This window comes from Desmodus rotundus, chromosome 3 (assembly GCF_022682495.2).
Source record: "Desmodus rotundus isolate HL8 chromosome 3, HLdesRot8A.1, whole genome shotgun sequence".
NCBI lineage: Eukaryota > Metazoa > Chordata > Mammalia > Chiroptera > Phyllostomidae > Desmodus > Desmodus rotundus.
In genome coordinates, this window is record NC_071389.1 from 145,730,422 (window position 1) to 145,754,650 (window position 24,229).

General features: G+C 35.2%; 1 protein-coding gene across 5 annotated transcripts in view; it reads right to left on the reverse strand.

Moving 5' to 3' along the window:
- Positions 1–147: 147 nt before the first annotated feature.
- Positions 148–24,229, reverse strand: part of SLC16A7 (solute carrier family 16 member 7) — a 143,575-nt gene continuing 119,493 nt past the window's right edge. For 4 of the 5 annotated variants that reach the window (XM_045184730.3, XM_024576303.4, XM_045184731.3 and 1 more), the window contains 3 exons: positions 11,693–11,836; positions 8,073–8,888; positions 148–6,042 (listed from right to left, as the gene is read on the reverse strand). In XM_045184730.3, coding sequence (XP_045040665.1) covers positions 5,777–6,042; positions 8,073–8,888; positions 11,693–11,836 — 1,226 coding nt within the window. In that variant the 3' untranslated portion in view covers positions 148–5,776. The remainder of the gene's footprint in view (positions 6,043–8,072; positions 8,889–11,692; positions 11,837–24,229) is intronic. The other variant, XM_045184732.3, reaches the window with a different exon arrangement.

The following is a 24,229-nucleotide window of genomic DNA, read 5'->3' on the forward strand; positions in this document are numbered from 1 at the left end:
GTCAAATAATGTGAAAGAAAAGCAGTGGGGGACAGGAGACCAAAATAAACCAGATCATAGGGCCCTGTAGCGTTAAAGCCTCCCATGTACAAACTATTGACAGCAAGGAAGAGAATATCAGAACAAAAGAGTGACATGAGCTCAGCAAATTATTCAATTTTTAATTATCCACAGACATAGTTTATGATTTTGATTATATGAGTGTTATAATTACAGATAATTGGACCTCTCAGCTTTCTCAAACATGGGATCATATACAAGGATATGTACAAATCAAAATTTTAAAAAAGTGACATGAGTAAAGACCAATTTTAACTTTTATCTCAATAATTTGGATGCTCTTTGGTACTGTGAACTGTTGGGATAAGAAATCTATTTAGTATGCTGTATCAGTACAGGATGGGTGTTATGGTGCTATGCTTGACGGTAAGTTTGGTTTCTCCAAGTTTTCAGGTACTTCGACAAAAGTTAAAAAGATAGCAAGGGCCTAGAACAGAAAGATCAATATTTATAGATTTTTAAAAATCACATTCAAGTATATATGTATCATGCATAAGGAAGACATATTAACAAAAAAAACTAGAATATATGCACCTTCTTCATCCAGGGAACCGTGCATCTACATTCATACAAGCTCCTTTATTGGTGGAGATGAATGGTAATTGCCAAAAGTACACACTGTTGGCTCCAGAATTATGGCCATTGCCGAGAATCACAAATAAGACCAGATGCGGCACGGCGACACTGTGAAGGATTTAAGGCATTAGAAGTGCACCATCTGAAATAAAGCTAAGGAGGACAATATTCTAAGGATGCCAAAAGTCTAGAATTAGAGGGAAAAGCAACGGCACTTGTTCAAACAAATAGACAGAAAGAATGACAATGCAGATATCTAAGAAAACCTGAAAAATGAGTAAGGATGTAGGGGCCTTTGCATGAAATGATGGGGATAAATATGTATTGCATAGATGAACCCGATCATTTGTACATCATAAAGTTTTTAAAGTTGTTTTTGGCAATTTAGGGTAATCCTGTAAATGGGTATCATTATTCTGAAAACAACATTTCACAGTAAGTACTCTTAATTCTTGTCATAATAAGTAGCAACCAATGTGGGAAATACTTATCCATAAAGAAAATAACATTTCTCTTCTAAATCCAACCTCAGGGAAAATGTATTATGCTTGAGTCATAGAACTATGTCATTATTTTTTATGAAAAAGTCACATTAAAACAATTATGGATATTATATAATCATTAACATAATTTGGGATAATGCGCATTGACTAGAAAAGCAGCCAACTTGAAATTATGTATTCAGGTTACACCAAATGCAGTCTCTAATAAACACTATATAAATCATAATACAAACTGAAGTTAAACCTAATTGGTTTACCACGTAAGGTTTAATTTTTTGTACCTATATTGTATCATAGCTTTGCTTCTACAGCTTCTATCAGGAGACAGCGCAGCAGCGAACACGCTCCCGACTCTTTGCTTTCAGACAGACCTGAGTCTTAGTTTGGATTCTGCCACACACTACCTTTTAACATCGGTAACTTGCTGAATTTCTTTGCATGTCTACTTTTGGCTTTGTTTTACTCATCTATTATATCAGGCCAATATCAGCCTCTATCTGCGATTTGGCTTGAATATCAAACGGTATTAGGCAGGCAAAATGCATAATACATAAATACTAGTTCCTTTCCCACTTTGCATTCTTTCTCCCTATTAAACTGAACCTAACAGTCATACTTTTTATTTCGTTTTATTAAAAGTCTGAAACATTATACAAATAAGAGGTGTTTCTTTGAGAAAAGGCATTTTTTGGATGGAAAATAAGTTTCGACTAACCGATTAAAGGTAATTCTACCTTTTATAATATCCACTTACATCATACAAGGGGGGGACCAAAAAAACCCCCCAGTATTTATAAAAGTTGTGTAGTTACTTTTACATGTTTAAACTTCAGTTGACTTCAAAGTACTCTCCATTTTATGCAATACACCTATTGAGATATTTTTTTTCCACTGCTCAAAATAGTTTTTGAACTTATCAATTTTAATGCCTTTTAGTGTTTCTGCCATTTTTTTTTTGGTTCACTTCTTCCACATGGGCAAATGTTTCCCTTCGAGGACTTTTTTCATCTGGGAAAACAAAAAGTCACTCTGGGTGAGATGAGGTGAATGGGGAGGGTGGGACAGAGGGGTCATGTCATTTGTGGCCAAACACTGCCGAACTCAGCGTGCTGTGGGCAGGTGAAATGGGCAAATGCATTGAGTCTTCAAAAAAAATTCACTGAAGCTGAACACAGCCTCTCTCACAACTTCATCTCATACACTGGTCCAGGTGGGTTCCTAGAACACTCACCTAGCTAGAGAAGCCTGTACTACAGGGGGCTCACCCTTCTAAAGATGATTCTGTTCTTTGGGGGTCCTCCTTCATACATCTTGTGGTCTTTTTTCTTTATCCTCATTTGTCATGTGCAGCCAGAGAAAGATGAGTAAAAAACACCTAGATTTCTAGTCACATTCAAGTGCATCAAACCTAATGATTTTACTTATTTCCTAGTGTCTGGGGAAGGGAGTGGAGATCAAGTAGTTGCAACTTGGTCCTAAGGAAGTAAAAGTTATGAGCCATGTGAAGTTACATTGAGAAAACATCACGTTTTCCAGCATGAAGTACGTAAGAGCCTGATTCCTTGCCTCTTAAATTTCTGCTGATTGGATCTAAAAAGGATCAGGAAAGAGGGTGGGGATAACACGGGACAAGTTTATACCCAATAATCTACTCATAAATTAGTGAAGGCATATTTCAGTTGAAATGGTGAGAAATACGGGGTGCTCAGCTATCAAAAATGGAAAAATAAATTAGCCAGTGGTTGTGAACTATGTTATACCCTGGTTTAAGATAATCTTCCCTCTGTACAATTCCATAATGGGGGAACAGGATTGAAGAGGGTGAATAGTGTTCTCTGACTTTGCTTCATGATGTCTTGAGCATCTAAACCCTATAGTTTTCTTAGGGGAAGAAATATATTCTGCACTAATACTTGCAGACACAGAAGCCGGCTATAAGTCCTCCCCCATTTGTGTCACTACATAATAATCCATATTCTAAGATGATATTCTCTTTTCAACCTTTGAAAGATTCAGTTAAAGCAACAAATATTGGATATTTTAACAAGTTTAAGGGAGTGGGAAGAGTGAACCCCTAGAAAATTTTATTTTATCATGGAACAATTCTGAGTCCTGTATGTGAGTTTACATCGCTGTTTCAAGAATGTTCTGATTGAATTGTCAACATTTATGTCTGGGAATGTGTGTATGCGTATTTGTAACTGTGCACTGTTACTACCAGGCACGACTATATATGTCATATCATGTGCTTTGCATATTTCCCTTCCCTTTCTATTTTTAACAGTTTATTAGAATCAGTGTCAGAAATGAAAAGATAATAATAATGACCAAGGAAGAAATATGAATTGGTTTTTGATGAGAAATTTAGCGGTATGTACATGGACCTCCTTTCACAGAGGAAGCCACTGAATGCACCCACCACACCGGTGTGTCTCTACCAGCACACACAGCCTTAGACTTCAACCCCACGATCTTTATCTTGCTGTTTAATCCCCCACTCCCCAGGTCTGATATCTATAGTAATTTAAATGGTTACCTTCAGAGAATTTAAGATATTTTTGGAAATGTTTAAGAGTGTAGAGCTATTAACTTATGATGTTGCATTTCTTATGATGAATCACGACATATGAAAATAGCTCATTCAAGATTCAAGATTGGGCAAACTTGAATTTAAAAAGTCAGTGTATACAGCCACATCTCCCTGATTAATTTACCTATGGTATTGGCACATATTGCTTAATATTTGAAAAATATAAATAGCTCTTTCATATGCAAAAAGTGAATGTTACATGAAATATGAAATTTTGTATAACTGCTTAAACAGTGCATACATTTTACAAAGCAAATCCTTAACATTAGGTATCACAAAAGCTTGGTATCCAGATACAATCTTACTAGAAATTAGAATGGCATCTGCCTCTACTGCAATAAAAGAAAAAAAAACAGCAAATTCGTTTGCCATCTTGAGAGTGACAACACTTCAGTAATCAAGCACTGAATGATGTTTATTAACCATGATCTTAAACTTCATATCTGTAGAGGTATTTAAATATTTATACCTTTCATCTCAATGCACAATGTGCTTCTTGGTTCAAAGCAGAACTATCATAGGCTACTGTATTCAAAAGTGATTCAGAGTCCCCGATGTTTTCACATAGTTATGAAAATGGGAAACTGCTAAATTAATCTGGCTGCAGTATTGCAAGCTGCTTGCTATTGTGTTATACACGACCCTACACCTCCAAAGTGTAACCAAGTCACACCCAAGTCACACACGGCTTCGAACCTAGAAGTTTGTTGTTGCTGTTGTTGTTTTGTTTAACAGTCTCAGGGCGTAGTTGTGTTCAGAGGCAGCAGGCAGTCAACCAGTAGAGGGCAGAATTTTCAAGTGCTGCCATTCTTATAAGGAGGCATTTTCAGTGGCTTTTAGGATAAAATAACAAATGAGCCATAAATAATAAAATTTTCAAATACATTCTTCCACAAAGTATGTACTTATTTCTTCAGTTAATATTAAAAGCCTATTTGTGATATAGATATAGATATAGATATATACATATATATATTTTTTTTGCTTTTGCATTTTAGGGAAGGGAGGAGGATGAGACTTCAGAAGGTTCATGATAAGCACCTCCGACTCAGCTTTACTCAGATGAATTACCGATTAAGTAACCCCCTCATCACCACTGCGTGTTGGGGAAAGTTGCAGCTTGGCCTATCCGTGAGACTGTCTACCAGGATTCAGGCTGATTCCACTTGATGTCTCAGTATGAGTTCTGGTTAAAATGAATCCCTGGTTATTACTTTCCAGATTCCTAACAAAAATCCTTTTTAAAGTCAATGGACATAGCTTATTGCTTAGAGTAAATAAGGCTTTTAATATAATTTACACATTAGGTAAAAATTCTCAAAATTATTTGAGGATTCTATTCTCTATCAGCAGGTACTAATGGCCCCTTCAAAGAAATCACGTGCATGGATTAATCAAATCCAACAATGTTCAGAAATAATGGTTTTAAATGGAGTACTTTTTTCGATTTTATTTTATGTACGTAACTGCTTTTCTTTTTTATAACAGTTAGCTGTATTTTCAAATGAAGATCACCGCATTTTCACTTATGTTCTTATCTTTAAGATCCACATTGCACAGTCGTGTACAGATATAACACACTTCACTTCTTGTTTCTCCATGGATGTTTTTTAGGTAAAAATAGTTAGTGATACTCCTTTTGAACTTATTTGTCTTGTTCTCCAGAGACTGCAAGTGGAAACTCATTTTCCTTTAATTCCATTTCACACTTTAATATCAAATAAAAATGAAACATGGAGGGGGAACTCCTAATACTTAAACCAAGGGTTCGGAACTCAGATGTCTATGACCAACACTGGGAGAGTTGAAAGTTTTTTAATTACCACAACCAGAAATAAAGCCCTTGCATTGATTCTTTATATGCATAATCTCAAATTTAACTGCCTAAATAAAATTTTAAAAGGAAACACTTAAGACCTGCCACTGAGAAAAGTCTCATCTCCATTGTTAATCATGGAGCTTTATTTCAACTAAAATCCTTTCCAATACTTTGGAAAAAACACTCCTAAAAAAGTCATAAACATTAAAATCAGAGACATTATTCTTGCTATATATTAGTTTCTCTTTCTGAGGGATTACTCCCACTTCTCGTATTTTTGATATTAACATCATATTCTTTAGACTGCTTCAAGGGTTCAGATTCTCTGAACACAGGCTTATGAATTTTCTTTGCTTCTTCCAATTTCTTTTCCTTTGCAAGCAATCTATAGTTTATAGCATTGCCAATGAGCAGCCACACACTTGATAAGAACACAATAGCTCCACAGGCCAGATACATATATTTATATTCTCCAGTTTCATCCACCAATTTACCTAAGAGACAAAGAACCATCTTTTAGAATAAAATAACAAATGAGCCATAAATAATAAAATTTTCAAATAAATTCTTCCACAAAGTATGTACTTATTTCTTCAGTTAATATTAAATGATTTTTAATAAAAAAAGTATTCTAGATAATACTTTTCTGTATGTAAATAAAGGCACATATGGGCACATCGACATTATATTACCACTAAAGTAAAATCATTGAACATTATTTCCCTCAATAAAAATGCACAATTAAGGCAAAGTAAGCACATATGCTTTTGGATGCAATTTCATAAACACATACGTGTGTGAGGCACATGCTGTAAATCTGTACATGTAGAAGCAGATACACTTACCCACCTATTAACTTCCAGCACACACACTGGCATCACTTCGTTCCTTTCCATGTTTCCTGTCTTTGCAATAAAGGGGAAGCTACATTCTTTAGGGAAGACCCACAGGCTTTTATAAAGCCCATAACAGGGTGCAATGGTCACTAAATTCTCCTTCTGTGCCCAACACAAGGCTACACATTTTCATCTGCAATATCTCATTTAATCCCACCAGGTCACTCTGAAGGAATCTGACCTGGTCACGCAGCCAGAGAGTGGCAGAATCTGGTTCGCGTCACAGTCGGTGTGAATCTCAAATTGGTAACTGTTCTTTACAACGGCTTCTCCAAACTTCTGGTTAAGTGTTATGCCACTCCTGTGGATACTCACAGTTTTTTTTTATATTTTTAGTTTATCTGAATCTGAATTATTAAGATACTATTCAGGAAGAAAATGTTTATTCCACTTGATTATTAAAAACATTTAAAAACTAACCTGGTACCCTATAATCTGAAGGTTTATTAACTTTTAAAAATGTTTCAGTTCATAGTTTTGCTTCTTGCTTTTGCAGGAACTTAAAGCTTAACCATAATTATCGGCAACATTGGGTGTACACAGATCCATGTTGTTTACTGTATGCTAATTCCTGGTGATTCTGATATAGACCCACTTGTTTAGTCAGAATCTCTATCACTCTGACTAAAATCTCGTCAGTAGCTAATATTAAATGTAGCTGCTTGTAAAATTATCTGTGAACAGGTCTCCTTGTTTTAACTAGATAAATGGGAGAATGGGTTTATTTGAATAAATATGATGCATACATAAGCATAAGAAAAATAGCACAATTTGATATTCCATTCTAACTTAAAGTTAAATATTTCTATGCATACAATGACCGTGACACTTCAAAATACATAAAAATTATTTCTATGGCTCCATCAGAGGTAATGTCACCTTGGGCTACCATAGCCACATACTTTCTTGAATGTTTTGGGAATTTTTTATCATCCTCAGGGAACAATATGTGATTTCCAGAACTAAAGTTTCAGCTCTGTGTGAGCACAGCAGTGAAAATTTGGGCTGAAACAAATGAAAACCATGCTCTCCCTGCCCCTTACTGCTCTACTGAGAAGAGGAGCAGAGACAGCAGCTACTGTGTGAGAAGTAACTACAGCAAGACCCATTCATTCAGAATTGTTCTCAGAGTGCCTACAAGGCGCCAGACACCACCTGTGGAGTGTCCGGGGTAGCAGGAGGCAGAAACAGGCTGAAAAAGTGGAAGTATTCTGGCTATAGGGCGAGAGCTTCAAGAAGGCCCACAAATCAGTTACTGTCATTGCCACAGCTGGTGCCATGGTTTGGCAATATTAACATGACAATTAAAAAGTGACATTTTTATGATACATTTTTAAAAGCGTAAAACAACTGATATGGGTAAAAACCTAAAAATTATGCTACTAATTGTCAGTTTAACTTAAATTTTTAAGTTCATATGTTTAGGTTCTGAAACAAGTTTAGATCTAAATTCAACTAATTATGAAGTTTAAAAACACATAATAAAACCTAAAATTAACACACCCACACTCTTCCAGGCTATCAGTATTTTTTTTCCTCACACGGCACATTATATACTACAAAGAAAGTCTCAGTTAATGACTATTGATTTTATGCTTTTTGTTTTCTTTGATGGGAAATATTCTTACCAGCAAGAGGAGGCCCAAGAAGAACTGGGCAACACTCCACAATTGTGACGAGTCCCACAGCACTGGAAAATCTTTGAGCACCAACAAGGTCCATGAGACTTTCAAAGAGGACACTGCTAACACTCCCAAATCCAAGGCCAAAAAATACAGCATAAAGCACCAGGCTTGTGTAGTCCTCTGCCAACGGGCACAAGAGATGACACACCCCATTGAACATGACTGCAAAGCTGAAGAAGTACTGGATTCGAGGTCGAATGAGTTTGGAGTTTGCAATAAATCCTACAGAAGGCCTCGCAAACATATCAACAAAAGCCATGACAGACAGCAAGAAGGCTGCAGAATACTCATCAATTCCCTTATCTTTAGCATATGGAGCCAAAAATATAACGGGGGCAAAAAATCCTAGAAACATAATGACATTGCCAGATAAGTATATCAAAAATCCCCTATGCTTGAAAAGGGAGAAATCAAAATATTTATCAATTGTTTTCCATATTGATTTCTTCTGGTGGCTTTTTTCCACACATGTCTCATGTGCTGTTACGCCAATCTTATTTTTAGACTTAGCAGTTTGCGTGGGTCCAACGGGCCTCATGAGGGACCCAGCAACACAGGCATTCAACAGTATACCTCCCAAAATCAAGAAACTTCCTTTCCAGCCGTAAGTGTTAAAAAGGAACTGATTGAAAGGAGCTAATGTACTTAAGAAAACAGGACTTCCTGTCATGGCGAGTCCATTTGCCAGAGGTCGTTTTTTATAGAAGTATTTGCCAATGATTGTTAAGGCGGGTTGCAGGTTGAAGGCTAGACCTAAACCTGCAGAGAACGAAACAAAAGGAAGAAAAACACAAATGCATTATGCCACTCACAAAAGAAATGACTCCTCACAATGTGCATTCAGTTGGGTAAGGCAGAGCTCAAAATGAATCGCAGGCAGTGATACTCGTTAATGACAAAACCAACAGAATGGCACATACAAAGGTTCTCATAACTGGACACTTGATATGTACAACAGTTTCCTATCCCTTTCATTTTAAACCACAAAAGTAAAACCAAAAATGTTTACCAATGTTTAACTAATCATAGAATAGACTGAAACTAAGACAAAATGTAGTTCTTATAATTACAATCACTTAATTCCACAGATTTTCATCTCTTTTTATATTGATATACATATATATGGGATAGATTTTTTTCCTTGTGGAAAAGACTGCCTTTAAAATGCTTTCTTTTCAGAGTTGAAGAGACTAAAACCTTTGTCACTTACAAACAATCTTAGGTGTCCCCAGAGATATATCTTCAAAACTATGCAAATAATAAAATAATAAAAAATTAATGCCATTAGTTTCATGTTCTATATTCTTTACATTACATGTCTCATGAATATAGATACACATGTGTGTTAGCTAAAAAACAAATATTTGGGCTTGAAACATATTCTTATTTCAGGGAGTAACGGTTATTGCTTATATAAGTCAAAAGTTCCTGCTGTCTAGGGAACTCCTTGGCAGTGCTAAATATTGCCTTTGAACATGAATTATTTCTTATAGCTTGCCAAGGTACTATTTAGCAATAGTATTGAATAAGTCTATTTTAAAAGTACATAAAATTGATTTATAAAAATTATCTTTCTTTCACCCTTAGCCTAGGTATTATGCCATATTATTTTAAGGGCTATAAAAGAATTCTGCACTTACCAGTTTATATAAATTGAGACAGTACTGCAAAGTGGTTAAGTATTTAGATTCTTGGATACTCAGTTCTGAGTAAAAATAATGATTGCAAACATTTAATACAAATTATCTTCTTTTTAAAAAATATTTTATTTATTTATTTTTAGAGGTGTGGGTAGAAAGAGGAGAGATACATTGATGTGTGAGAGAAACATCAGTTATCTCTCACATGTACCGCAACTGGGGACCAGGTTTGAAACCCAGGCATGTGATTATTATTATTATTTGCTAATATTTATGTAAAAGTAACAAAATGTTTGGCAATCTATAAAGTATTATATGTTAATACTTTCATTTATTCTAAGAACTCCCAAAGAATACAGATATCATTTTCCCCATTTTAAAGACAAAGAATGAGGCATAAGGAGGTTAATTTACCCATGATCACACAGGGAATATGTCCTGCGTCAGGCTTTTAAAAAGATCTGTCTGATTTCACATACCAAAATCTATTGGCTGATAATGATTTAAGATAAATTTCTTGTAGTTGTATTTAATGGTTGACTCTGGAAGCACCAAAGCCTTCACAACTCACAGGAATAGAACTGAAGTTAGAATAACATACAGGGTGAGGTAAAAGTAAGCTTACAATTATTTATATGGAAAACAATACAATTTTAATAAATAATAAAATGACAAACTTTTGCATACCCACAACTATAAACCTACTTTTCCCCACTCTGTATAATGCTGTCGATATCTATAGGACAGTAATACCAAAATCATCTTTTCCCTACTACATCTATTTGTAGGCCTAGCTTTATTTCCATGGTCAATTGTAATATATAATTGCAGTATAATAAATGTATATTATAAATTATAATTGTAGTATTAATGTATATTATAAATGTATAATTGTAGTATTTCAGCACAAAGGAAAGGGCATTCTCTCCACTGTGACAATGTGTAGATATAATAAGATTCTCACTTACAAAAGGTGTTTTAACATATCAAAAAAGAAGAGAGCTGTCAATAGGTAGTAAAGAGAAAGATTTTACCAACAATATGTTGTGGGCTTTAATGAGTCTATTTTTTATCACATGATATATAAGTACAAGGTTAAACTGATCTAAAGTCATAATATAAAGAGGAAATATTTATCTTTTTATCTGGGGGCATAAGAAAAGTATTTAATTTTTTTATATTTTGAAGTCTAATCTTTCTTAAAATGGAGTATACATTTGTTTGATTCAAATTATTACTGAGGTTAAAAAAAATCAGTGTTTTCTAAAGGTACATATTGAGGTCAGTTTGCGTCCAGAGACTATGCATGAGAAACAACTATAATCAATGGTAGTATGTCATTTGAAAATGTTTGTGTTTAGTGGTGAATGGACCTTGTAGGGCTTTTAAACAGAATCCTTTAGTGAGGAAAAAAAGGAGCACCATCACCGGCTCTACATAAACAGAACACAGGCACCAATAATGCTATTCTTAAAGCTGAGTCAATGCATCCAGAAAATATCTTTCTGGCACCATTTTCAACCTATTATAAATGTACAAGGGATATCTAAATAGTAATAAGTAATGAAAATACATTTTTTTAAATGAAGCTATTTGTGTACCAGAAAGCCCCTGTCCGTTATCTTAACTGGTTGAAGAGTAAAGGGTAAAACAATAAAAACAGACCAAAGCTGTTCTATTTCTGACATTTATATCATAGTGCATTAAATGTCCGATAAATTCTTTTTTCCATTACTTAAAGTGATTTTGATTGGACATCCCATAGCTAATATTTCCATGTACTAGATAAAAATAATTTAAGATTATAACTGATATAAAAATAAATTTTAAGGAAAACAGTGAGAATATTCTGCTGTTCATGGTTTTTAGAGAGCTTTGTAAACAATATCAGTGTTAAGATAACAAGCTGAAAACAAAACTCACCTCCAAGGAATCCGACCGTGAGGTAGAGCTGTATCACGCTGGAACTAAACGCGGCTGCAACCATTCCCGCAGAACACAGTAAGCCTCCCATCATCACCACTGGCCTGCTACCATATTTATTCACCAAAATACTGCTTAAGGGACCTGAGCAAAGATGAGAGTAAGAAGTATTCAGTTGCTGGGCCATTTATTTGTTTTTAACATCGTTAATTTTGAAAGCTGAGAAAGCACATTTTAATGATCAAAGAAAAATAGTAGTTCACATGGAAAATAATGAAGACTTTTCAATACTTTCCAACTATTTTGACTGGTTATCTTTAACCATATATATGAAAGCACATAAAATAATAAATTAGAATTGCTTAATATAAACTTTATGACTATAATCATTCATCCTTTGATGGAAACTTTTTTTTTTTATTGTTATTCAATTACAGTTGTATGCCTTTTCTCCCCATCCCTCCACCCCACCCCAGGTGAACCCACCTCCCTCCCCCCTCTCCACCCTCCCCCTTGGTTTTGTCAATGTGTCCTTTATAGTAGTTCCTGTAATCCCCTCTACCCACTGTCCCCGCCCCCACCCCCCACCCCCGCCCTGGCTATTGTTAGATTGTTCTTAACTTCAATGTCTCTGGTTATATTTTGTTTGCTTTTTCCTTCTATTGCTTATGTTCCAGTTAAAGGTGAGATCATATGGTATTTGTCCCTCACTTCCTGGCTTATTTCACTTAGCATAATGCTCTCCAGTTTCATCCATGCTGTTGCAAAGGGTATAAGCTCCTTCTTTCTCTCTGCTGCGTAGAATTCCATTGTGTAAATATACCATAATTTTTGGATCCACTCATTTGCTGATGGGCACTTCGGTTGCTTCCAGTACTTGGCTATTGTAAATTGTGCTGCTATGAACATTGGGGTGCACAGATTCTTTTGGATTGGTGTTTCGGTGTTCTTAGGGTATAATCCCAGCAGCGGAATTGCTGGGTCAAAGAGCAGTTCCATTTTTAGTTTTCGGAGGAAATTCCATACTGTTTTCCACAGTGGCCTCACCAGTCTGCATTCCCACCAACAGTGCACGAGGGTTCCCTTTTCTCCACATCCTCTCCAACATTTGTTTGTGGATTTGTTTATGTTGGCCAGTCTGACTGGTGTGAGATGATACCTTATTGTGGTTTTAATTTGCATCTCTCTGATGGCTAGTGATGCTGAGCATCTTTTCATATGTGTCTGGGCCCTCTGTATGTCTTCCTTGGAGAAGTGTCTGTTCAAGTCCTTTGCCCATTTTTTAATTGGGTTGTTTGTCTTCCTGGAGTGGAGTTGTGTGAGTTCTTTATATATTTTGGAGATCAGCCCCTTGTCTGAGGTATCATTGGCAAATATGTTTTCCCATATTGTTGGTTCTCTTTGTAATTTGGTGCTGTTTTCTTTAGCCATGCAGAAGCTTTTTATTTTGATGAGGTCGATGGAAACCTTTTTTAACAAGACATAGCTAAACTGTCTCAATATTTTAAGTGCAGGTAAATTTATGTAACAAAAATCTAGGCATCACATAAATGACTTGTGTGCATTAGAGCTTTATTTTTAAGTATACTGTATGCACACACACGCACGCTCTTAATTGAGTTCAATTTTTTTTATTAGAATCCACCATGATTTTTCTTTAATACCATATTTCTTTGATTCTAAGACACCTATTGTTTCCATCTTATTATACTCTCAACATTAGAAATAAGGATGTCTTACACCTGATGATCTCTTAACAATTCCTTTTCTTCAGGGTTCAGTCACAGGCCTATGAATGCTTGAATTGGACTGTTATTTCTGTGGCTTGGTTGCACAATGGCGATAACTCGCGTTACAATGAAACCATTTAAGGACCATTTAAAAAGGAATATGCCTGCTCACTGTTGTCTGAAAAATCTTCTGTTGTTTCACTCTGGGAAGGTCGGCACAGTACCCACTGCAAATGTGCACAATGGATGTGGTGGTGTAGATGGAATTACTGGAGAAAAATGGTGGGTCCCTTAATTAAAATATGCTTCCTCAAGGGTGAAGAGAACAATTTCCTATGTGAAACATGAACATCGGGGACTCAAAAACTAATTTAGAAGAGACAGATACTGACTGGAAAGAAGGGTTTGAAATGCCTTACTCAATCTATTTAATGTACATCTTCTAAATATATGTGTATGCATAAAATATTCAAGAGTAATTAAAATGATTAAAATAATCTGTTTAAGTATGTCAAAAAAGCTTTTTTATAATTATACAATTAAAGTTATAAGTATTAATAAAGTGTTGCATCTTATTTTAATACACAGCATTTTTTTTTCTTTAATGGTGCTTTATAAAATAATGGGGCCAACTGAGGCTTAGAATCGATGAAAGTCCAGGCTATTTTATAAGACTTGCCAATGTGTAAATGATTTGATTTCACATTCCCTTTTTAACTTAAAGTTATATTTCATCTAAACTTGGGATGCTACTTTTCTTAAAATTACTTAACTAGCTCAATTTAATTCAATTTAACTCAAATCAGTTTAATGCAGTATTTCTTGAGCCCCTAGTTTGAGACCAGTGGACACATGCCGAGGATAAAATAATACAAAATAATTATCAATTACTTGGGTTAATAACAATGATCTCTTCTCAGTATCACTGATATTATCTATACTATTTTCTATTTGGTGCATCAATAATTAACAAATAAATTAACTGATTATTACATTTTACAACTGTTTTCCAAAAGTGTGTAAATTTAAAATGGAACATAGGCTATGATTCACAACTGATTTGCAATGAATGTGAAATAATTACATGTGTGTGTGTGCATATGTGTGTGTGTGTGTATATATATACATACACACACACATCAAGACTTTTTGCATCGCTGTGGCTCATTAAGAGTAGTGACTAAAGAAAGCATTTCAGAGGAGTTTGCATTTGTTTTTTGTTTGTTTTGAGGTAGCTTTGATAATTTCTATGTTGGGATCAGTCAGAAGCAGTAAGAATTATAATTGTAACAAATAATCTTATTTTAAGTTATATACTTTAGTCGAATGATATCCTGTATGAGATATATTTATGTTATTCATCTATAATCTTTTCTAGCAAAAAAAGAGATGCTTTATAAATGATGATTTAGAAATAATCAAAGCTCCTCACTCCTTAATATCAAATACTTATAAAATATATCTACTTTCTAAATAGTTCTGGGTTAAAATTTAAATTATTGTATAAAATAAAATGACTCATTTTGTAAAGAATTATATTAGCTTGAGGAGGCCTCTAACACATGTAAAATAATACCATCCATTACCTCTCCCCATCCAACAAGCAGCTTAGTTTATTGTTATTAACAAGAAAGATAAAAAAAAAAGATCTCATCACAAATGATTTTTATGAAAATGAGCTAGCTTCCCAGGTGTCCTTTTTGATGAAACATAGGCTTAATTATATTCTGAGCTCACTCATTCATTTATTTATTAATTCAATCATTCTGGACATTTGTACTCAACAAGAGTTTTCCAAGTAATCATAATAGTTAATCATTAGTTATGTCAAAAAAGAAAATTCTGTACCTGTTTATAGTTATATCTGAGTCTATAAGTACAGCAGCTACTCATCAAAATTCATTGTTCTATTTGCTCATCAAGCAGTTATAAAAAACATCATGCAAAAATAATAATAATACCTTATTTCCAAAAAAGTCACAAAAGCATTAGGCTGTCTCTAACTCAGACTATCTACCCACTAATTTCTTCAGATCCTGCTTTCCCATCTAAAAGCTTTTAGTGTCAAGTATAACGGTGCATTCATGCTAACTATGAAGTTGTAAAGGAGAGTTTTCTCAGAGAGTAGAGTAAGGATCTCAATATTGGCACCTATATTTCAGCTGCTTCTTTGTTTTCTGAAAGCTACTTCTGTCAGCTCCTCTGCCTTTTATGGTTGTGGCTCCATAACACGTAGCGAAAGAATGCTTACTCTGGCAAGGAAGCTTTTGTGGGTTCTTATATATTGCAGAGTTTGCTCCTATAGCAAACTCCTATAGCACGTAGAGTTGGTAACACATACACAACAACACACACAAAACATTTACCCTCCATTCCATTTGTTTGAATCATGTTCATACATTCCATTCTAAGCTCTGTGAAGGCAGCTGCCATATGTACCATTATTATTCATCACTATTTATTGAGTTATTACTCTTTGTAATTAGTGTGCTAAGAGTTATATGTGCATTATTGCATGTGATTTTTGTGGTCATCGGATGTGGTTTAATGGAATCTGATGATATAATTGCCTAATTAAAGTTATATAACAGTTGATAATACTGAGGTGAGTAAAGCATTTAGATAACTTGTTCAAGATCACATCAGTAAGTAGCAGAATGTGGGAGTGAGCCCAGGGTCATCTGATTTTAACACTGTGCTATTAACTTTGTGCAGAAGAGAGCCAACAACAGCAGGGCTAAACCAGCATCCTTACAAAGGCCTGATTGCAAGGCTGGCTTTTGGCTGGCATCTGGGAACTTGGATTTCAGATGTATTCCCATCATCTTCCAACTGATAAGAGTGGCTCACCGTGCCTAAACTATTTTATTAACAAAGTGGTTTATGCTGAACGTCTGCTTTCCTTCAGGGAGTCTGGAATTTGGGTGTATGCCAGACAGAGAATCTCTATGCAACCAGTAACCCAACAGAAACTTTAAGCACCGAGTCTCTAATGGGCTTCCATGTTAGACAGCTCTTCACACATGTCAAAATTAGTTGAAGAAATTAAGCCCATCCTTTGTGTTCCATTAAGAGAAGACTCTTGGAAGTTTGTGACTCGTTTCCTCTGTACTTTGTCCCATGATTTTTTTCCTGATTTTGCTTTGCCCCTTTTATTGTAATAAATCATAGCCATGGAAGACGTGGCTGAGTTTTGTAAATCTAGAAAGTGAATCATCAAACCTGACGTAATCTTGGGGACTGTGAAAATAAATACTGTACTATATTTCTCCTACTGTTAATTTTGAGTTTTGCATATAGTACTTATAAACAGATGTTAATATTTAATATTTTTCTTTTATTGATGTTAGAAATAGGTGAAGGGAGGGAGAAAGAGAGGGAGAGAAACATTGATGTGAGAGAGACATAGCAATCAGCTGCTTCCTGCACTGACTCCAGCTGGGAACCAAACCCACAACCCAGGCATGTGCCCTGGCCAGGAATCGAACTGGCGACCTTTCAGTTAGTAGGAAGACATCCAACCGAGTCACACCATCCCGGGCTTTGTTACTATTTTAAACATATGCGACATATGTATGTATGGATGCACTCTGTTCTATTGTTTTGTATGTTGTTATCCTGTTCTGTAGACACAAACTCATAGTGCTTGTTTTTACTTCTTTTGTATATTGAGCATATTTCTTTGTATATTATGAGTACATAATAAATGCTGTAAGAAAATTTGGAGAGTATGTTTTGCAATAAACTGTTCATAAAACATATTTGATCAAACTAAAACCATGAATTGAAATTGACTATCAATTTTTGCTATATAAAATTTTCATGCATAGTATAAACACTAACAGAAGAAATGATAAACTGCTATAATTTATTTTTCATTTGCTTTATTTCCAATTTGTATATGTAGTATCCTGTCAAATCAAATGATAAAAAGCACTAATGCAGAACTGAGAAAAAGTTGCTTGCAATTTCAGAAATTTATCTGTGTTTACTACCACAGTATTTTTCTTATTAACAGAGACTTTCTAAATTTGAAATATTTTTCAAAGAGATTGTTTTGAACTAAAAATCTGTTGCTACTTGAAGCTGAACAGTGTTTGGGCTCCTCTCCGGTAACTACTCGCTTGCCTGAGGTCTATCCCTGTACTGAAGTTGGGATTGAAATCCACCTGGTGTTCCTCTCCATGCGATTTCTTTCCATTTAAATTCTGTGAAAAACATGAGGGGAGAGACCCTGATAATTAGACAGCAACTACTGCATTTGCTTTTTGAATGGATGAAGACATCAATGTTACCCAGGTATAGCATCAGTTAGCACGCTGCTTGAAGATAAGCTAATTCCAGCCCCTCAAAAGATAAATCTTTGTGTCAGTTGAAGATACTCATAGTGTATTCACTCCGCATTTATACAGTATGTTAAGTATGTAAAGGGTTTGAGTAAGTGTTTCGAGTAGCTGCAGAAGTCAAGAAAAGGACTGATTAACATAGGAGGTACACTCCTATGTTAATCATAACAGGGACAGAGGGTGACAGGGTCCACCAACTCATATTTTTGCATTTGCTGTTCCCCCTGTTGGGAATATTCTCCTCTTTATATGTAAATAGTTTATTTTTCACATACTCAGGTGGCTGCAGATATATCAACTTCTTAGAGAGAATCCTCAGCTTTCCAATAGATGAAGCTATCAAACTTTAAGGAGGAACTAAATACTATTGTAATACACACCTATAAAACTACATGCCATTTTCCATACCTTCTATATTAAATATTTTTTCTAGTTTTGCTTATTTCAATGTCTTTCTGCCATTGACCTGGTTGTAAGACAAGTTCTTCAATTTTATTTTAATAAGATAGTTATTTTTATGTTTGTCTTTTCCTCTCTGTATTTATTCGACCACAAATTGTTCCAACTAGGCATCATCACAATTGTTTAAAAGAGTTAATGAAGCTATGTATATTTGGGGGAATGAGACAAATTGATATCTTATTGAAATCTTTTAGTACAAATCAAAGGGTTTGAAAGTGATCACTCCCTATGCCCAAGGACAGAAATGCCAAGCACTTCCTTGGCGTTTATAGGTTACATTATGCTCAACCAGGAAAGACATTCTCACTTGATTAAGGCTGGTGCAATAGCTACATAATAATAAAAATAATATTTCTTAAGGACTTGGCAGTTCTAAGCTCTTCACATTTAAATGTGATTATAAAATCACATTTAATTCTACAACCCGTCTAAGAGTTATTATTTCTTCATTGCTATTTGTCTTATTTTTCATTCCTACTTTATAAATAAGGAAACTGAGGTGCAAAGTAATAACTTTCAAGGATTGCTCAAGCACTCTGCTATAACTCCCTATTTTCTATGGGAGGAATGATTAAATATAGTTTACATGCATGATGTTCATTCTTTAAAGTAAAAAATTATATTTAATACATTGCAAAAAATTATATTTGACAATCTCTGTTCTTTGCAATGATGTTTAAGAAGATAAGAAATAAGACTATTTAGGCCCTGGCTGGTATAGCTCAGTGGATTGAGCATGGGCCTGTGAACCAAAGGGTCGCTGGTTTGATCCCCAGTCAGGGCACATGCCTGGGTTGCAGGCCAGATCCCCAGTTGGGGGCACACAAGAGGCAACCACACATTGATGTTTCTCTCCCTCTCTTTCTCCCTCCCTTCCCCTCTCTCTAAAAATAAATAAATAAAATCTTTTTTAAAAAGGACTATAGAAAGTGTTGATTGCCTACCCAAGAGCCACTCTCTCTTCTTCCATCTGAATCCTGATTTTGTTCTACACTGAGCCTCTTCTGTCAGAGGGGGTGGGGAAGCATAAGTAGTACAAGCAAATCATGATAGAACCATCCCCACTACCAAATACTGGTATGAATGCAAGTATTTTGTGGCAATTTAGATGGGGAGGAGTTCTCTGGGGACCTCTCTGAAGGTATTTCCTGTCTTATAAAGCAGTAAAATGCCTCAGTGTGCTCTCGTGACAATGTGATGCCTGAGGTGCCATCGTCGTCTATGGACCAGGGAGAGTGCTTGAAGATTAGGCAGGTGCCTAAGCCCTCAACAGGTCACAGAGCCAAAAAATCAGCCCAACCAGTGGCTGTCTTACTTACAGACTTCTTGCGATCTAATATCATAAAATTTCCTTATTAGTTTACCAATGGACACTGGATTTTTCCTTACTTCTGGTCTATATTATCCCAACTAATGTAATCATAAAAATTCAATTTCTATTAAAAATTTCATAACATCTGTTAAGACTCTCTCACACTAAGAAGTAGTTAACAGCTACTAAATACCCTTTTTTCCCCTCTAAAGCTTAAAAAGCTACTTAATTTCAAATAATTATTTCAGTGTGATCTAACTAAAGAACATTTAAAGTGATTCTGTCATTTTCCAATTTGTTATACTTAATTAAATGTTGAAATACTTCAATTCCAATAAGATATTTGAAATGTGGTATGTAATTAAAAATGTATCTTAAATATATATATTTCCACTAACCAGTAAAGAAAATTCAATTTGTAAATTGAAGATGTATCTGTGTTAGGCAATGAATAAACAGTATGACCATTTCCAAAGAGTGCTAAAATGCATTTCTAATCATGAATAGTTTCCCCTCGTAACTCTCATTGTACAAAGAATACTGCATGAAGCCTTACAAAATGTTATATTCTTTTCCCCCATCTCTTCCTCAAAATTAGTTTTAAATAACACTGCCATAATGCATTCCCTGAGCCCATCTGCCTAATGTAGTCCCTTTAAACTTCTAACTGCTACATTACTTTGTTCCCATATCTCTTAAGATAGTAGTAACATTTTACCTTGTGGTATATTTGTTTTCACATTTGCATCAATCACTATAGTTCAAATGCTTGAAGGGCAGAGGTATAATTTATTCATATTTAAGATTTACTTAGGCATAAAAGATAATTTATTTCATATAGATAGTGATTTTCTTAAATTTAATTATATTAAATTGTTTACTAAGTTGATTTAGGATTGTCATATCATGCTACAATTACTTAAGATGAGATCGGTATTTATCATAGAAAAGGTTTTAAGAGAATATTTAATCCACTAAGTTCTTTTCTCCTCTAACCCATAATAATACAAAAGAAAATTCAACCATAGCCAGGATAAAGGTCACTGTAGGGATGTATGTATGATCTCCATTCATCTTGGTTCTTCTCTTTAAAAGTACTCTGGTTTATGAATAAAGATGTTTTAAGCAAACAAAATTCCCAACTGAAGTTACGAGGTCCTCTTACCCCAATACCCTTGCTACTATTTACTGGAGCATATTCAGCATGTATAATGGAGAGAGAGATGGATGGATGTACGTGTGTGTGAGATGAATACAGAGACGTAATGCCAAGAGAAGCGTTCCCAGCATCCTCTGTGCACCTTTTACATAAGTTCTAATATGCTATAAAGTACTGCAGAGTAATAATCGTTACTATTCTCCACTCACTCCAGGAAGTAAATAACTAATATTTAAGAAAGTCCTCCCTTGGCTAACACTCTTGGTTATCAACTGTGCATCCATTTTCTCCTGCTTCCTCTTCTGGGAGAAGACAAATTCCTTGCAGGTGTCTGCTTCTCGTCCTGCAGCCATATGCTCAGAGAATTACACTCTGTCCTCAGGTGGCAATGAATCCTGTTTTACTAAGAAAGCCAATCATGAAAATCTCATTTCCCTCTTCATTGAATGACTTAGGGCTGGGCTTAGGTTACAATTCTGGCCAATGAGACATTAGCGAAAATCTACTAGCAATTTCTGGGAAAAGTTCTATTCTTCCAAAGAGACACAGAGGAATCACCAAATGTCTTCTACCCAGATGTCACCTTGAACCACAACAGCCATCCTGTGACAGCCTTACATAAAAGCCTAAGTAGAATTTTAGATTCAGATGTGGAGGGGTTTTGTTTGTTTTTTGCATTTTATGCCAAGTGGTAAAGAATTGCATTATTATTGAAATATAACCCCCTGAATTATATAGGCTGTTTAATAAAATACTATACTTTGATGGTCTGGTAATTCACTAAAAAAAAGTGAGAGAGGGGGAGAGAGAGAGAGAGAAACAGAGAGACAGAGAGGGAGAGACAGAGAGACAGAGAGACAGAGAGGGAGAGAGAGAGAGAGCTGGCCTAAAGAAAAAGCTGAAACACAGAAGCTGCCAGTTCCAGGAGCAGTGCAGTGAGGTAGACTTGGAAGCCTAGTGATGCCATTCTATAGTCACCCTGCATTTAAAATTCTCATTAAATGAGATAGTGTGTTTACTTAGTATGTAAGCCTACTGAATGTTTAAGCTGAAAGTATCCTTGCAGATAAGCCTGCAGTAAAATAAATTATTTTTCTTTAAATACTGTGGTACAATGAAGGATAGACTTGGAAATGCCAAGAGTAATTAGAACAAAAAAGTTTGGTGTTTGGTTCAATCACATATCTAATTGGGAAGCTGTTACTTAATTTCACTTTGAAGAATTGGTCAAAGAACGTGTATAAAGGACCCATGGACAAAGACAATGGGGGGATTGACTGTGGAAGGTGGGGGTGGGTAGGGTGGAGGAGAGTAATGGGGAGAAATTGGGACAACTGTAACTGAACAACAATTTAAAAAAAAAATTGATAGTTTTGTTTAATAGCTTGTTTTACAGGTTTCCAAAAAAGTAGCGCACATAAATTTATTGCACTACATGCACTTATAAACTAAATGATAACTTTAAGTTGACAAAGATTTATTGGTTTTCTGAACTTCATGAGAGTTTATATAAAATATGTGACATTGTCTGGATATGTCCTCGTGTTTGCCTTTAACCTCTTCCTAACAAACTTTACACATACATACACACATTACTTCACAAAGTTTTAAGAAAGGTTAAGAATAGTCTCTAAAGTCTCACTATGTATTCTTAATTGTGAGACATGTTTTAATCTACATAACATCGCTATTAACCCAGGAGACAATATTATTTAAGAAATCACAATAAATCATTTTATATCCTTTGGCATCGTAAAGAACCTCTATGAGCAGATCCAGCTTATTAGTGTTTGCAAAGTAAATCTAAAATGAATGAGTGAATGAGTGAATATGTGAATGAATGAATGAAACCCATTGTTTAACAATGAACAGTGCATGCTATTCTAATCTGTTTGAATAAGGAATCAACAAGTTCCAAAGACTGTCATACGCTATCTGTAGCGACAGCACCTGCGCTGAAGGCCTCAGAAAGAGGAGTAGCTGGGCATACGGGCAGCAAACACTGTTTTCAGAAGCAAGCTTGTAACAATACTTAAGGAAGAGAGGAAAGTACTTGCAGTCTATTTTGATTTTTAAAATCTTAGACACAATGTGAGAAGTAATGTAAAAAGTGAAGGAATAACTATAAACATCTGGAAATGTGGGGTCAAACCAAAACAAAAAAATTGGAAATTATACTTGATTGACAAGTAAGAATTACTTTTAATAAATTTAAGATCACTAAGGGGAGGTCAGTGGGGATCTGGGGAGAAGAGATGGAAAGCCTGGAGGAGAGTGATAACATACAGTTTTGGGAGTTGAAACCAGAGTCACTAAGAGTAACCCAGAGAAGAGAGAGGAAGAGTAAATGTTTAACACCTGGGAGACTTAATAGGTATGAGATTGAAATCTCAGAAAATTAAAATTTTTATGGAGAAAATAAGTGGAAAAGTAAAGAGTATGCATTTCTTCTTTACTTAACCAAGGTTATAGGAAGTGTTTTAGTGGTCTACCAATTAAAATATCAATTCCCAATCAGGTTAACATTTTTATGCTGACTTTAAGTAGTAGAGAACTCATGAATACCAAAAAAAAGAAAATAAAATAAAATCCCCCAACTACATTACCAGAGCTTGTTTTTTAATTATATATATTTAAGGTATACACGACAATGTTTTGATATACGTATATTGTGAAATGATTATCACAGTCAAGCTAGTTAACCTATCAATCACCTCACATAGTTATCTTTGCGTGTGTGTGGTGGGAACACCTGAGATTCACTGAGCAAATTTTGAGGATAGAATATACTGTTATTAACTGCAGTCTCCATACAGTACATTTGGTCTCCAGAATTATTCATCTTAGGACAGAAGGTTGGACCAACATCTCGTGTTCTCCATTCTCCCCAGCCCCTGGCAACCGCTGTTCTACTCTCTGATTCTGAGTTCAACTTTTTTAGTTTCCACATATAAGTATACCATGCAGTATTTGTCTTTCTGTGTTAGGCTTATTTTACTTAGCATGATATCTTCCAGGTTATCCATGTTGTTGCAAATGACGGGGTTTCCTTTCTTTCTTCTTCTTTTCTTTCTGTCTTTCTCCCTCACTTTTCTTTTCTTTCTTCTTCCTTCCTTCCTTCCTTCCTTCCTTCCTTCCTTCCTTCCTTCCTTCCTTCCTTCTTTCCTTCCTCTCTCTCTCTCTCTCTTTCTTTCTTTCTTTCTTTCTTTCTTCCTTTCTTCCTTTCTCTCTCTCTCCCCCTCTCTTTCTTCTTTCTTTTCTCTCTTTCTTCCTTCCCTCCTCCCTCCCTTTTTTCCTTTGTTTCTTCTTTCTTTCACTTTTCTTTCTTTCTTTCTCTGTTTTAGGGCTGGATAACACACACAAACACACTACATGGACATTAGATGTTCCCAATTTTGGATACAGTGAATAACACTACAATGAACATGGGAGTGCGGGCATCTCTTTGAGACAGCAATGTTATTTCCTTTGGGTATATACCCAGCAGTGAAATTCCTGATCATATGGTACTACTATTTTTAATTCTTT